Source organism: Eulemur rufifrons, chromosome 2, assembly GCF_041146395.1.
Source record: "Eulemur rufifrons isolate Redbay chromosome 2, OSU_ERuf_1, whole genome shotgun sequence".
Taxonomy (NCBI): domain Eukaryota; kingdom Metazoa; phylum Chordata; class Mammalia; order Primates; family Lemuridae; genus Eulemur; species Eulemur rufifrons.
This window is the reverse complement of record NC_090984.1, coordinates 25,256,069-25,268,871: the sequence shown is the minus strand read 5'-3', so window position 1 is coordinate 25,268,871 and position 12,803 is coordinate 25,256,069. Positions and strand designations below refer to the sequence as shown.

The window sequence follows — 12,803 nt, the reverse complement described above, 5'->3', positions numbered from 1 at the left end:
CAGGAAAACTAGAAATGATCCCTATTTTTTTTTACGTATTCAAAGGTTTATTGGGGAAATACAATGTTATGGTGCTGTGGTAGCTACAAAGAAGAAAAGCGTACAGTGCCTACCTTGATGGAGCTCATAGGAAAGCTGAAGAAACAGGTCATCTAAATAACAATAGTTAAGATTCTTTTTTTTTTTTTTTTTTTTTTGTTGAGACAGAGTCTCACTTTGTTGCCCAGGCTAGAGTGAGTGCTAGCTCACAGCAACCTCAGACTCCTCGGCTTAAGCGATCCTACTGCCTCAGCCTCCCGAGTAGCTGGGACTACAGGCATGTGCCACTATGCCCGGCTAATTTTTTCTATATAGATTTTTTTAGTTGTCCATATAATGTCTTTCTATTTTTAGTAGCGACGGGGTCTCGCTCAGGCTGGTCTCGAACTCCTGACCTTGAGCAATCCACCCGCCTCGGCCTCCCAGAGTGCTAGGATTACAGGCGTGAGCCACTGCGCCCGGCCAATAGTTAAGATTCTTGAAGTGATTTTGAGGAGACAAAAGGGCAAAAGAACAAGACAGAGATCAGACACATTTATTGAGCATCTATGACTTATGAGCAAGGCACTGTGTGAGGAGATATACCTATATATAAATATACATATATGTATATATAATTATATATCTTCTCACACAGGTTATATATAGATATAGATAAATAGATACAGTGAGAGACATATCTCTCTAGATATACATATCTCTAGAGACAGAGATAGATATAGATATATCTATATATCTCCTCACACAGCTTATATATAGATATAAATAGATATATAAAAAGATGGATAGATATAGAGATATCTACCTATATCTATATTTATATCTATTTATATCTTTCTCTAGAGATAGATATACTAATAGATCTATATATCTCCTCCCACAGGTTATATGTGTGTATATTCTATATATACACACTTTAAATTACATATAATTTAGATGTGAAATGGCCAGACAAGTGGTTTTCAAATGTTTTTTAACAGCTGTGGAATCTTTATTCCAGCCATAATTGTAGTTAGAAACCCAGTATGTCAAAACAAAGCAAAACAACAGAACTATTGTCATTATAGAGGAAAAGTAGGAGACTCAGAGTTTCATTTGATGGGATCTTTATTCTTTTCCTTTTTCCTCAGCCTACTCACAATCTTGAAGTGTCTCTTTGGGACCCATGGGGCTCTAAGGATTACAGCTTGAAAATTACTTGAAAATTCAATGCTGCAATATTTTTATAGCTTCCTTAAAGATGTTCAGATTCTGCTTTAAGTTCTTCTAGAGCAAAAAAAGGTCAATGCTTCATGTGGTAGTTGTCTATCACTGAACAACTCTGAATGTGAAGAAATTCTTGTTCATATTAAACTTAAATCTGCCTCCTAATAACTTTCACTTACTGATCCTAGTACTACCTTAAGTAGTAAAGAGAACAAGTCTCTTCCTTATGAAAACCCTCCAAATACTTGAAGTCAAGTACCCATTTCATCTTAGCCCTCTCCACATTCATACATTCACTCATTCAAAAATCATTTCTTGAGTACCTATCATACACAGTGCACTGTGAAATATATTAGGACTATAAGAAGACACTGTCTTTGACCTCATGGACTTCACATTCTAATGGAGAAGATAGACATATATTGTTATAAATCAGTATATCAAAAGAGTAGAGGAGGGATAGCTAACCCAAATCTTAATAAGAAGGAAGGCTTCCAGAAAAGAGGCTGCCTGATATGAGTCTTAAAGGATAAAATACAGCTATATGACAAAGGTAAAGGGGGCAAGTAGAATAGTAAGAATAAAAGGCATAGAAGTATAAAACAGATGAGGAGAGGCCCAGGAAATATAAGCAGTGCATTGTTATTGAAGTACAGAGACTGAGGTAGATAGTGTTAAAAGATGAGACTGGAAAGGTAGTAAGAGTGAGTTTGAGTGAAAGAGTTTGAGTATAATCCTTTGGTCAATAGGGTTTTCCTGGTCTTGCCAGAGAAAGGAAAATGAAAGCGAAGTTGGTAGAATTATGAGTCCCTCTCTTCCTGAATACAGTTGTATAAGGTGTATGCAGTCCTTCCTTGGTATCCACGGGTGATTAGTTCTAGGACCTCCTGTGGGTACCAAAATCCTCTGATGCTCAAATCCCTCATATAAAATGGCATCGTATTTGCATATAACCTATGCATATCCTCCTTTATAATTTAAATCATCTCTAGTTATTTATAATACCCAATACAATGTAAATATTATGTAAATAGCTGTTATACTGTATTGTTTAGGAATTAATGACAAGAAAAAAAAGTCTGTACATGTTCAGTACAGATGCAGTTCTTTTCCTCATAGTTTTGATCCGTGGTTGGTCGAATCCACAGATGTGACACCCATGAATATGGAGGACTGACTGTATTCAGAAAATCTAAATAAGCTAATTTCCATAAAAAATTTAGAAAAATATCAAAGAGCTACATTCAAAACAAGGACAGCTTCATAGAAAAATCTACCAACTCTTTAAGGAACAAAAAAATTCTAATGATTTTTAAGTTGTTCGAGAGTATTGAAAAAGAAGGAAAACTTTTCCATTTCTTTTTTATTTTTTTATTGATACATAATAGTTGTACATATTCATGGATTACATGTTACATCTTGAAACTAGCACACAACATACAATGATCAAATCAGGGTAACTGGGACAAGATTAACCTGAAACATTCATCATTGCTTTATGAAATTTTATTGAAAATCATTGAAGAAATACTAACTAGATTATTTTTATGGACAGAAACTTTCTACATTGTAAAGATGGCAAATCTTTCTAAATTCATTCAAAATATAAGGCAGTTCTAATTCAAATTTGGACAGAGTTATTTGTGGAACTTCACCAGCTGATCTCAAAAGTTATCTGATAGAACAAAGGACCTAAAAAATACACAAGAGTAAAGGTGGAGAGAACTTGCCTTACCAGATAGCAAGTATTATTATAATGCTATAGCAATTAAGGCACTGTAGGGATAGACAAATAGATCAGTGGACAAAACAGAAAGCCAGAACTATACCTGTATATGGGGAAACTTTATACAGATAGTAGGTATTACAAACTACTAGAGACAGACCATTTAATATTCCTCAGTAATAATACTGAGGAAATGGGATATCCAATCAGAAAAACATTGCACTCTTCTTCGCACCATACAATAAAAAATTACCTCCAGGTCAAATAAAAGCCCAAGTATGAAAAGCAAAACTTTAAAATTCTTATTTTTAAAATAGAAGAAAATCTTTATGACCTTGGTTGGGTTGGGTATGATTTTTTTCACACCACCAGTGCGCAAACTATAAAGGAAAAAATTTTGATAAATTCAGCAGTCAGGCAGCTCATCAGGGTGACTGTGCACTTGTGGCCGGTTAGAAACAATTTGTGAAATGAGTGACTTGGAAGATGATGACCCCCCAGCTTTCTGCTCACACCTTAGCAGCTCTCCATGAGTTTTACGCTGAACAAAAACAACAAACTGACCTAGGTGGGAATGATAAATATAACATCGAAATAATAGAAGAGAATTGGTGACAGGGTCTCACTCTGTCACCCAGGATGGAGTGCAGTGGTATGATTATAGCTCACTGTAACCTCAAACTCCTGGACTCAAGTGACCTCCCAGTATCTGGAACTACAGCAATTAAGCCAGTTTTGGTATAGTCAGGAAATTGCTCTGCGTCTTGCATAAGAAGCCATTGCTGCTGCTGAAGAAGGTGGCAGAATAGCATGTGTGAGTGCCCCCAGCGTTTACCAGAAACTCAGAGAACTGCACAGAGAGAGAAGACTTTTCAATATACATGCTTGAATATGACAAAAGATTTGCCATGTATGGAGAGGAGTTTATCTTCTATGATTACTATAATCCATTGGATGTGCCCGAAAAAATTGCTGCACATAATTTTGACATCGTAATAGCAGATCCTCCCTATCTTCCTGAGTAATGTCTCAGAAAAACATCAGAAACCATCAGGTACCTGACTCAGGGCAAGATTCTGCTGTGCACAGGTGCCATCGTGGAAGAACTAGCAACAGAACTCCTTGGAGTGAAGATGTGCAAGTTTATTCCAAAACATACCCGAAACTTAGCAAACGAGTTTTGCTGTTATGTGAATTATGAATCTGGGTTAGACTGTGGTCTCTAAATACAGATAGTAACAAAGCACAGTAAAGGACCCCTCGCACATTTCTCCTCTCTTTATTTTCTTAGTAGATTGAGAAGTGATAACCTCCTCCCCTCTCCACCAAACACGAGCTGTCTCTGGTCTAATTTTTAAAATAAGGACACAACCTCTCAGTATTGTTTCCTTAAGGAGGGCATCCCTAGAGCTTGGTCATCTTCTGCCAGGCTGAATCCATGGAATTAGAGTTGGAAGAAGTCTTAGAACCTACCTAATCCACTCTCTTCATTTAACATATGTAAAAACAGAAGAACAAACAGCTTTGTGGCTTGCCCAAGGCCTCCTAATTAGACAGGACCTTGGCCTCTGCCTCAGGCCATAGGTTCCCTAAAAATGCACTTCTTCTGTGTGCCTGGCGCAGTCTGGTAGCATCCTAGGGCTCATGAGGCCCCACCCCTGTCCAATTCGAGCCCCTCAAGAAGAAACAATTTGCCTCCATGAGGTAAGCTGGTAATCCAAGGAGCTGGTATCTGAGTGCCTCTGGGAATTCTCCTCCTCTTCCCAGTTCTGGGAGGGCTGAGAGGGTAATGGGAACAGAACCCAGGTGCTCTCGCTCCAAACTGCCTGAGCAGATGGAAGTGCCATCTGTAAACCAAACCCCAGAACCAAAAGGGGGGCTGGGAAATGCGTGGAGTCTCACTGTTGAAAGCATATTCATTGCACACCCACACCACAGAAGACTTCAGCGGCCAGAAAGGATGAACTGTTGGTACATGCAACTGGGATGGACCCCAAGGACATCAACTGAGTGAAAAATCCCAAAGATCACACACTGGATATTTCTAGTTATAACATTCTCAGAGGGGAACAGTTTAGTGGTTGGTAGGGGTCAGGATAGGCGCAGGGGGAGTTCTCTGGTGCTTGCATGGTGGTCTGTGTCTTACCTATCCATAGTGGTGGTTTCAAGCATCTGCACATGTGACAGCATTACATAGAACCACACACACACACACATACACACATACACTTACACACAAATGAGTGTGTGTAAAACTGGTTAACTCGTAATGTAGTCTGTGGGTTGAACCAGTATCTGGTTTCTGGTTATGATATTGCACCGAGGGAAAGTGGGAAAAGGGTATATAAGACCTATCAGTAGTATTTTTCCAATTTCCTGGGAATCTACAATCATTTTAAAAAAAAACTTTCCAAAAAATTTTCAAAAAAAATTGGCAGTCAGGGTCATTGGTTTTTAGCTTTGGGGGTTTGTTTTTTTTTTTTTTTTTTTTTTTTTTTTGTTTATAGAGAAAGGGATAGTCTCTCTATGTTGTCCAGACTGGTCTAGAACTCCTGGGCTCAAGGAATCCTCCTGCCTCAGCCTGCTAAGTGGCTGGGACTATAGGCATGCAGATTTTTAAAAATAGAAATAGCTTCAGTGAAGTTAAATAAGTAAAGTCTTGAATAAAGTGGGTTTGAGCACTAAATAAGCAATGAAAAAGTAAAGATAGGGAATGCTGACTCCTATTTTGAGAAATTTTAAAGGGAAAAGAAAGAATCTGAAGTCCCATAATATTTTGGAAAGAACACTAGGCTAACAATCAGAAGACTTGGATTTGAGCCCCTTATTCAACCGCTTATTACCTGAAAGACCTTGCCCAAGTCTCTTAATCACTCTCTCTTGACTCAGAGCCCAGCATTCCTTTGTTTATACCATGCTCCCCACATCTTGAAAAATACTTAAATCACTGCAGCACAGAGCGCTCAGTCTCTCTCTTCTGTACATCCTGAGATGTTGAGAAAATTAATCGAAGTGAGCTCCTCACAAATCAGGTTAAGCGACCTTTTCATTGTACATGTCATAATTCTGTTACTTGGTAGTTGTCCATCCATTCTCCTAACTCATCTAAAAAAGATTTAAAATGGACATAGAGTCAGAGTGCTGAAAAGCACTTTGTAAAATCTAATCGTCTTCTCAGACCAGGGACAGGGAACCTGCGGCATTAAGGCCACATGTGGCCTTCTAGGTCCTTAAGTGTGGCCTTTTGACTGAATCCAAATTTTACAGAACAAATCCTTTTATTTCTATTAATATATTTTTGTTTGTCTTTTATATTTTTATTTTATTTTTAAAATGAACATATTTAAAATACCAAAGAATAAAATCAGTTTCAATGAAGTAATTATCCCAGGTTGACTGGCACAGTTAGAACAGTAGTGAGCCATAAGGGCTAAACTGATGGCTGCTACATTCATGATTTAGTTCTAACTTCCCCTGCCTGACTGGTGCCACTACCACGAGGCTGGTTGGTGAGAGTTTATGGGAGTCGAGTACACCAGTCTGTTATCAGCTTTTGACAGTGGTGCACTGTGTTTCTATTTGAAGTGGAATTTGTGGATACTTGCACAACTCGACAGTATTTTTTAATTCTATGTGCTTAACAGCCCATCATGTCAAAGAAGACTAAGAGAATGCTGAAGGAAGAAAACAGATTTTTTAATGAGGATTGGGAATTGAAATATTATCTTATTTCTGCTAAACATAAGATGATTTGCTTGCTTTGTGGTACTGCAATATCAACATTAAAGAAATTCAGTGCTCATCATCATTGTAACACTCATAAGGACCACAAATATTTTAAATTAGAGAAGGTGCAAACGGTTGTATTGAAGAAATTAAAAGATGAAAGGCAAAAGCAAAGACAATTCCTCCAAGCAGCAATAAGACCTGGAAATAATGCCACTGAAGCAACTTATAAAGTAGCTTATATACTTGGGAAAAAGGAAAGCCATTCAGTGATGTAGAGATTGTGAAAGAATGCGTTGTCAAAGTTGTAGGATGCTTAGACCCCAATAACATTTCAAAGTACAAACAACTGCCTCTTTCAAGGAGAACCATAACTGATCGACAGCATGAATTAGCCTCCAACTTAACAGAACAACTTCATGCAGTGCTTCAGAAGAAAAATATGTCTTATTTTACTCCTTTGAATGAATCAGCTGGTTCTACTGACTCAGCACAGGTTTTATACTTCATTTGGGTCACAACAGATTTTTTTTGCTATGAAGAGTTACTAGCTTTGGGCACTCTTGCAAACAGAACATGGGGAATAGATATCTTCAACAACTTTCGAGATAAATGTTATGAAGTTGGGCTGAATTTGCTAAATTTAGTGAGTGTATGTACCTATGGTGTACCTTCCATGACAGGAAAACATGAAGGATTTATTTCACAGATAAAAAAAAAATGTATAAACAGATCCAGATGCTCCCATTTCTTTTCATTGTATCTTGCATCAGCAAAATCTCTGTGCTAAAGCTACTATTTTGAGTGACACTTTGCAACAAGTTACACGGCATCACATGATCAGTTTCATAACATGCTAAAGTTGAACGATGAGGTATTCAGTGTGGATTTGCCATATCATTCTAAAGTGCGTTGGCTATCACAGGGACAGGTGTTAGCCAAAATTTTTATCTCTGTGAGAACAGATAGTTAAATTTTATGAAGAACAGAATCAGCAATGTGAATTATTGAAAGAAGATTTCTATAGGAATGCAGCATTTCTGTGTGATATTATATCACATCAAAATGATTTGAATATTTCTTTGCAAACTTTATGCGGCAAAAAATGCAAGCATTTCAAAAAATGTTATCTTTTTTCAAAACACTTCTTCTTCAAAAGGAAATTTTGGATGAACATTTTCCCCAGTTAGCAAAGGTCATTGATGAGCAGGGTGATATATGTGAATCATTTGAAGAATATGCAGCTGTTATAGACCTTTAACAGTGAAAGGTTCAGTGACTTTGAGAATCATGAATCACACTGAAATTAGCATTTCAGCCTCACCTAGTTGATATCTCCAAGGCATCTAAAGAACTAGAGATGGAATTGATTGAGCTCTCAGTAGATTACATTTTAAAGTCATTGTTTGATGCTAAGAAAGACCCAAGTGAAATATGGGAAAATGCAGTAGAATACCCGCACCTTTGGCAACATGCCCCCAAAATGCTTTCTTGCTTCTCAACCACTGATTGCAGCAAATCTACATTCTCCTACCTAACCCAAATCAAGATGCCCTTAAGGTCACAAATGACTGATATGCATCTAGAGGATCAACTGGAACTGGGGACCTCCATGCTGCTACCAAATATTCAAATGCTTTCCAACAAAAAGCAGACAGAACAAAGTCATTAAAAGGTTAGTTAACTTTAAAATTAACAAATAGTTTTCATTTTTTGAAATTATTAAGTACATCGTTAGATTTTTATAAAATAATATACATTTTTAAGTATACCTAATTGAAGTTTCTTGAATGTGGCCTTATTTGATTACAACAAAATTAATGCGGCCTTCCGACATGAAAAGATTCCCCACCCCTGTGCAAATGAGGAAAACCAGAAACTCAGGTGAATTACTCAGGTTCACAGTGAATTATTGACTGAGCTGCCTCTCTAACTGAGACCTTCTGATTGCTGACCTTGGCCTCTTTCACAGTTTATCATGGTGCTTTCTGAAGTCTTCTTGACCACCCCAGTGCAAAGGGCTCTCTCTTCTCCAAACACTAATTATATTTGCTCTCTGACATTTCATTCAGCACTTATTTACTGCTTTATCTCTTTAGTTAGCTTTTTGTAAGTGTAAGCCATCTCCCAACTAGACTGCAAATTCTTCAAGCACTTGATTATTTTCTAGGGAAATATGAATAGATGAAGTTTAATCCTGAGCAAATCTTTCAACCTCTATAGATCTTATTTTGCATTTATAAAATAGGGATATGGATTAAATCCTAATACAAGTACCATTATAGTTAAAATTGTTCTATAACAAACCTCACCATTGACCTACCTTTTTTGCAAACCATCTTCATAACAAAATTCTAGTTCAATGAAATAATATAAACAATATTGTATAGAGTTCATCTCATCAGGATTGAACTTGTAAAATATTTGCTTTAATAATCTCACGGAGATATTGTGAGATAAAAAGGAATAAGCATATGAAAGCATTTGAGAGTGGAAAAAGCATTATTCAGAGAGCCACGACTCTTTGACAGGTCAGGGCAAGAGAAGCATCTCTCATGTGCTCTTAATGGTGTCATCCTGAACGGGCAGAGTGAGTTGTCCTGGCAGAGACCTGATGAGTTACAGGGTATACTGCATGGAGATGCAGAGAAATTGGCTTGGAGAAGAGAAGAAATAATGATGTAAAAATGCTTTCAAACAAATTACTAGATGAAAGGTTATTATAGAAAATACAATTCTGTATCAGCATATTCATAGAGAAACAATAGAAGAACCTATATCAGGAAATTTTAAAACACTAAAAATTATACTATGACAATTATGAAAAGTTTATTGTAATTTGTATTATATATAAATGATTTAACAAAATACATCATTTCATTCTTTTAATTGTTGTTATTCCTGGATTGTTATAGCAGTTCTTCATCTTAATCATATAACTTTGTCTTTTTTAAATTCAAATCCTGTTTTAAGAAATTTAGAAATCTGTAAGAGAAGCATTCACTAAATATGCACTGTGCCTTCTACTTGTATGAATGCATTGCTTCTTATAAAATGTTGCTCAGTTTAGTTACTGATCTCCAGCGATTCACACTTGTTCTTTCTAGGGGCCCCTATATAGCTCAGATTTACTGAGTGTTAAAAAGGAGTGGCTAAATGCTGTTCTCATCGACATGCTAACTTAGTGCAGGTGGCTAAGTCCCAGACTGTAGTATGGTCAGGGTTAGAGAAGTTAGGTTCATCAGAGAAATAGTCACCTGGAAACATTTGTTGTTTATCACCTATCAAAATCCATACATATTTTTATGATAGGTCAACCTATGACCTGTTGTTTTAATACATGACCTGTATCAGATCAGCATGTTGACCCCAGAATGGTGAGTGATTATTTAGAGATGTCTTATATATCATAAGAAAATTCCAAAAATATACCTCTGTTAGGGAAAGTTAGTGCAATGTAGACTCATTGTTAACTTACATTAATTAGTCAAGAATTTAAAACATATTTGAAAAATCATAAACATTTGGAAAGAGAAAAACAGAAAAAAGGAGGAAAGCACACTTACGGTCTTGCAACCTAAAGACAATGACACTTCACTATATTTTGTTCGATAGTTTCTATGTGTTCTTTTTGAATTTTTAATAAAATTTTCAAATATACAGTAAAGTTGAAAGAATTTCACAATGAACACCCATACACCCCAAACCTCCATTATACTATTAGCATCATACCTTGCAACGTACTTGCTTTATTACATGTCTGTGTATCTATCCGTCCCTCTCTCCATCCATCAAGCCACCTTGGGTTTTTAAAATTCATTTTAAAGTAATTGTAGACATGAGGAAGCTTCTCCCAAAATAATTCAGCATGCATATCATTAGACTTCAGTATTTGATACAATTTTTTAAAGTAAAATTAATATACTGAAATATAGATCTTAGGTATAAAGTTGCTGAGTTTTGACAAATGCACACATTCATAGAGCCCAAACTCTATCAAAATTTCATTTTGTATTTTTCTTTTTTCACATAACTTTATAATGTAAGCATTTTTCTTGTTATTATAAATCTTCATAGATGTAATTTAAATGACAATATCTGTGATATTTTAAATTTAACTCTTTGAATTCACCTTGAAATTATTTTGTTGTTTCAGTTTGAGTTAGAGCTATAAATGGATCATTTTCCAAGTATTAATAGTTAAATGTATTTTCTCATTAACATTTATTATTTCTTTCCTCCTTCATTTATGTGAATTACTTCCCTTGTAATTCTGATTATCTAATGTGTTGAACTGATTTTTCCATATGTATTATGACACTTTCCATGATCATGCCTTGATATTCTCCACAAGTAGCAATAGCTAAAATAATGTTGAATGGCTTACATTAAACAAAATGGCTTTGTTTTAGCCTCTGTGATGAAATTGGGGCCCAATGGCTGAATATTCTCTGGCCCAAAACTTCCCCTGTTTTGTTTAGAACCAGGTTTTTTATTTGCAGACTTTCAGACCCAGAAGTTGAGTGGGAGCACTGTTTCTTTAGAAGGCCACATTCTAGGTCCTAGGCTCATATATATTTCTTCTTTCTTCTTGTACACTTTTCCCCAACTTTGTCCAAATGGTCTAGGCCACATAGGTCGGTGTAATGTACCATTTTATGCTTTTCTATAATAGAGAGTAAATTCAGAGTGTAGGTATTTACAGGATTAAATATTATATGGCTATTAACTTATCTCATACCAATTAAAATTATCATTATCAGTACCCTGATACATTTACCACTGGAAGCCATGGGTCTGTGCGTTCAGCTGACTTGTGTGAGCTAAACTACCTAGGAGAAATAGTAGTTATGATTCAGCAATTCCAATAAAGAAACACATCTTAGAGCTATCCAACAGAAGTGGGAGTGGGCTGAGAAGCAAAGAGCTCCTTGTTGCTGCCTAGACTCAAGCAGAGCCCTCTGACAGGTGTGGCTAGGAAAGAATTCCTGCTGTGAGGGGTAGGAGGGGGAGAGGGATGGGGAATCAGAATAAAATTTCACGTTTCTGTGGTTCAGCTAATTGTTGCTTTGACTTTTGGATTAGTTATGATTTAATGCAAAACTTTCTTTTTCCTAACAGGAAATAAAGGAAAAAAAGAAATTCTGCAAGATGTATATAGAGGACCTTGTGAAGGAAGCCACAGAAATCAACATGAAAAATGAGGCTTTGCAGAAGCTTTGGCCACAGATGTTCATTGAGCTTGTTAGGGATGCAGTCATAGAAATCCGCAATAAAAATTCCTATATGAAGCTGTGCCTACAGCAGATAACTGACCAAAAATAAAAATGGCTTTTAGTTACAGGTGATTTTGGTAGTTTTATTTTTTTGAAGGCTGAAAATATGCAGGTTATACATGTTAAAACAACATCACTATCCTGCAAACTAGAAAGACTAGCATCAAAGCATTATTGCCTACTGTTCTCGTAAAGATTAAGAAGGAAAGCAGGAGAGGCAGGATTAATATTCTATATGTAATGACCAAACAACCTTTTGAAGCTAGGCAGTTTTCAGAGATGGCTTGGCACTGCATCTTCGGTTGTTGCTTTGATTGGTGCCCTGCTAGAGCCCAAAGCACGTAGCATTTGCTGATGATTCAGTATGAGCTGCTTCTACCTACTTTTCAGCTGATAATTTTCAGTTATTTGCCTTTTTATTTTATGTCATGATTTAAAAGCCAAAAATATGTTGTTTTTTATGGGTGAAGAATAAACTTATCAATAAATTAGTAAAAAAATATGTTTGCCTTCTTAATCCAGTCAGAATTGTCATATTTATTCTATGTTCCTCTTTAGCTGGGGAAGAGCCCTGCTATTCACCTGTGGAGGCCCCATTCTTCTAGGGATGCATTCTTAGGGCACCACAGAAGGTCCTGGGAGTCACTGCGGGCATAGCATATGAAAATGAGTCAAAACTGAGGTATCGTCAAAACAAGCTCCCGCATGCAGAGCAACCAAAAAAGAAAAAAAAAAAAAAAAAAACATGAGGTATCAAAAAAATGCTGTTTTGAAGGATCCTGAGTGAATGTAAAATGCAGTTACAAGTTAGCAAGTCTGCTTCTGAGAAA

At 36.4% G+C, this 12,803-nt stretch overlaps 1 protein-coding gene and 1 pseudogene across 4 annotated transcripts in view; both read left to right on the top strand.

The window, feature by feature from the left end:
* LRRC49 (leucine rich repeat containing 49) overlaps window positions 1–12,099 on the top strand; it is a 129,942-nt gene extending 117,843 nt beyond the window's left edge. For all 4 annotated transcript variants that reach the window (XM_069458162.1, XM_069458145.1, XM_069458152.1 and 1 more), the window contains one exon: window positions 11,819–12,099. In XM_069458162.1, the coding sequence (XP_069314263.1) occupies window positions 11,819–12,022 (204 nt within the window). In that variant the 3' untranslated portion in view covers window positions 12,023–12,099. The remainder of the gene's footprint in view (window positions 1–11,818) is intronic.
* On the top strand, window positions 3,442–4,197 carry LOC138374924 (EEF1A lysine methyltransferase 1-like; annotated as a pseudogene).
* Window positions 12,100–12,803: the final 704 nt, after the last annotated feature.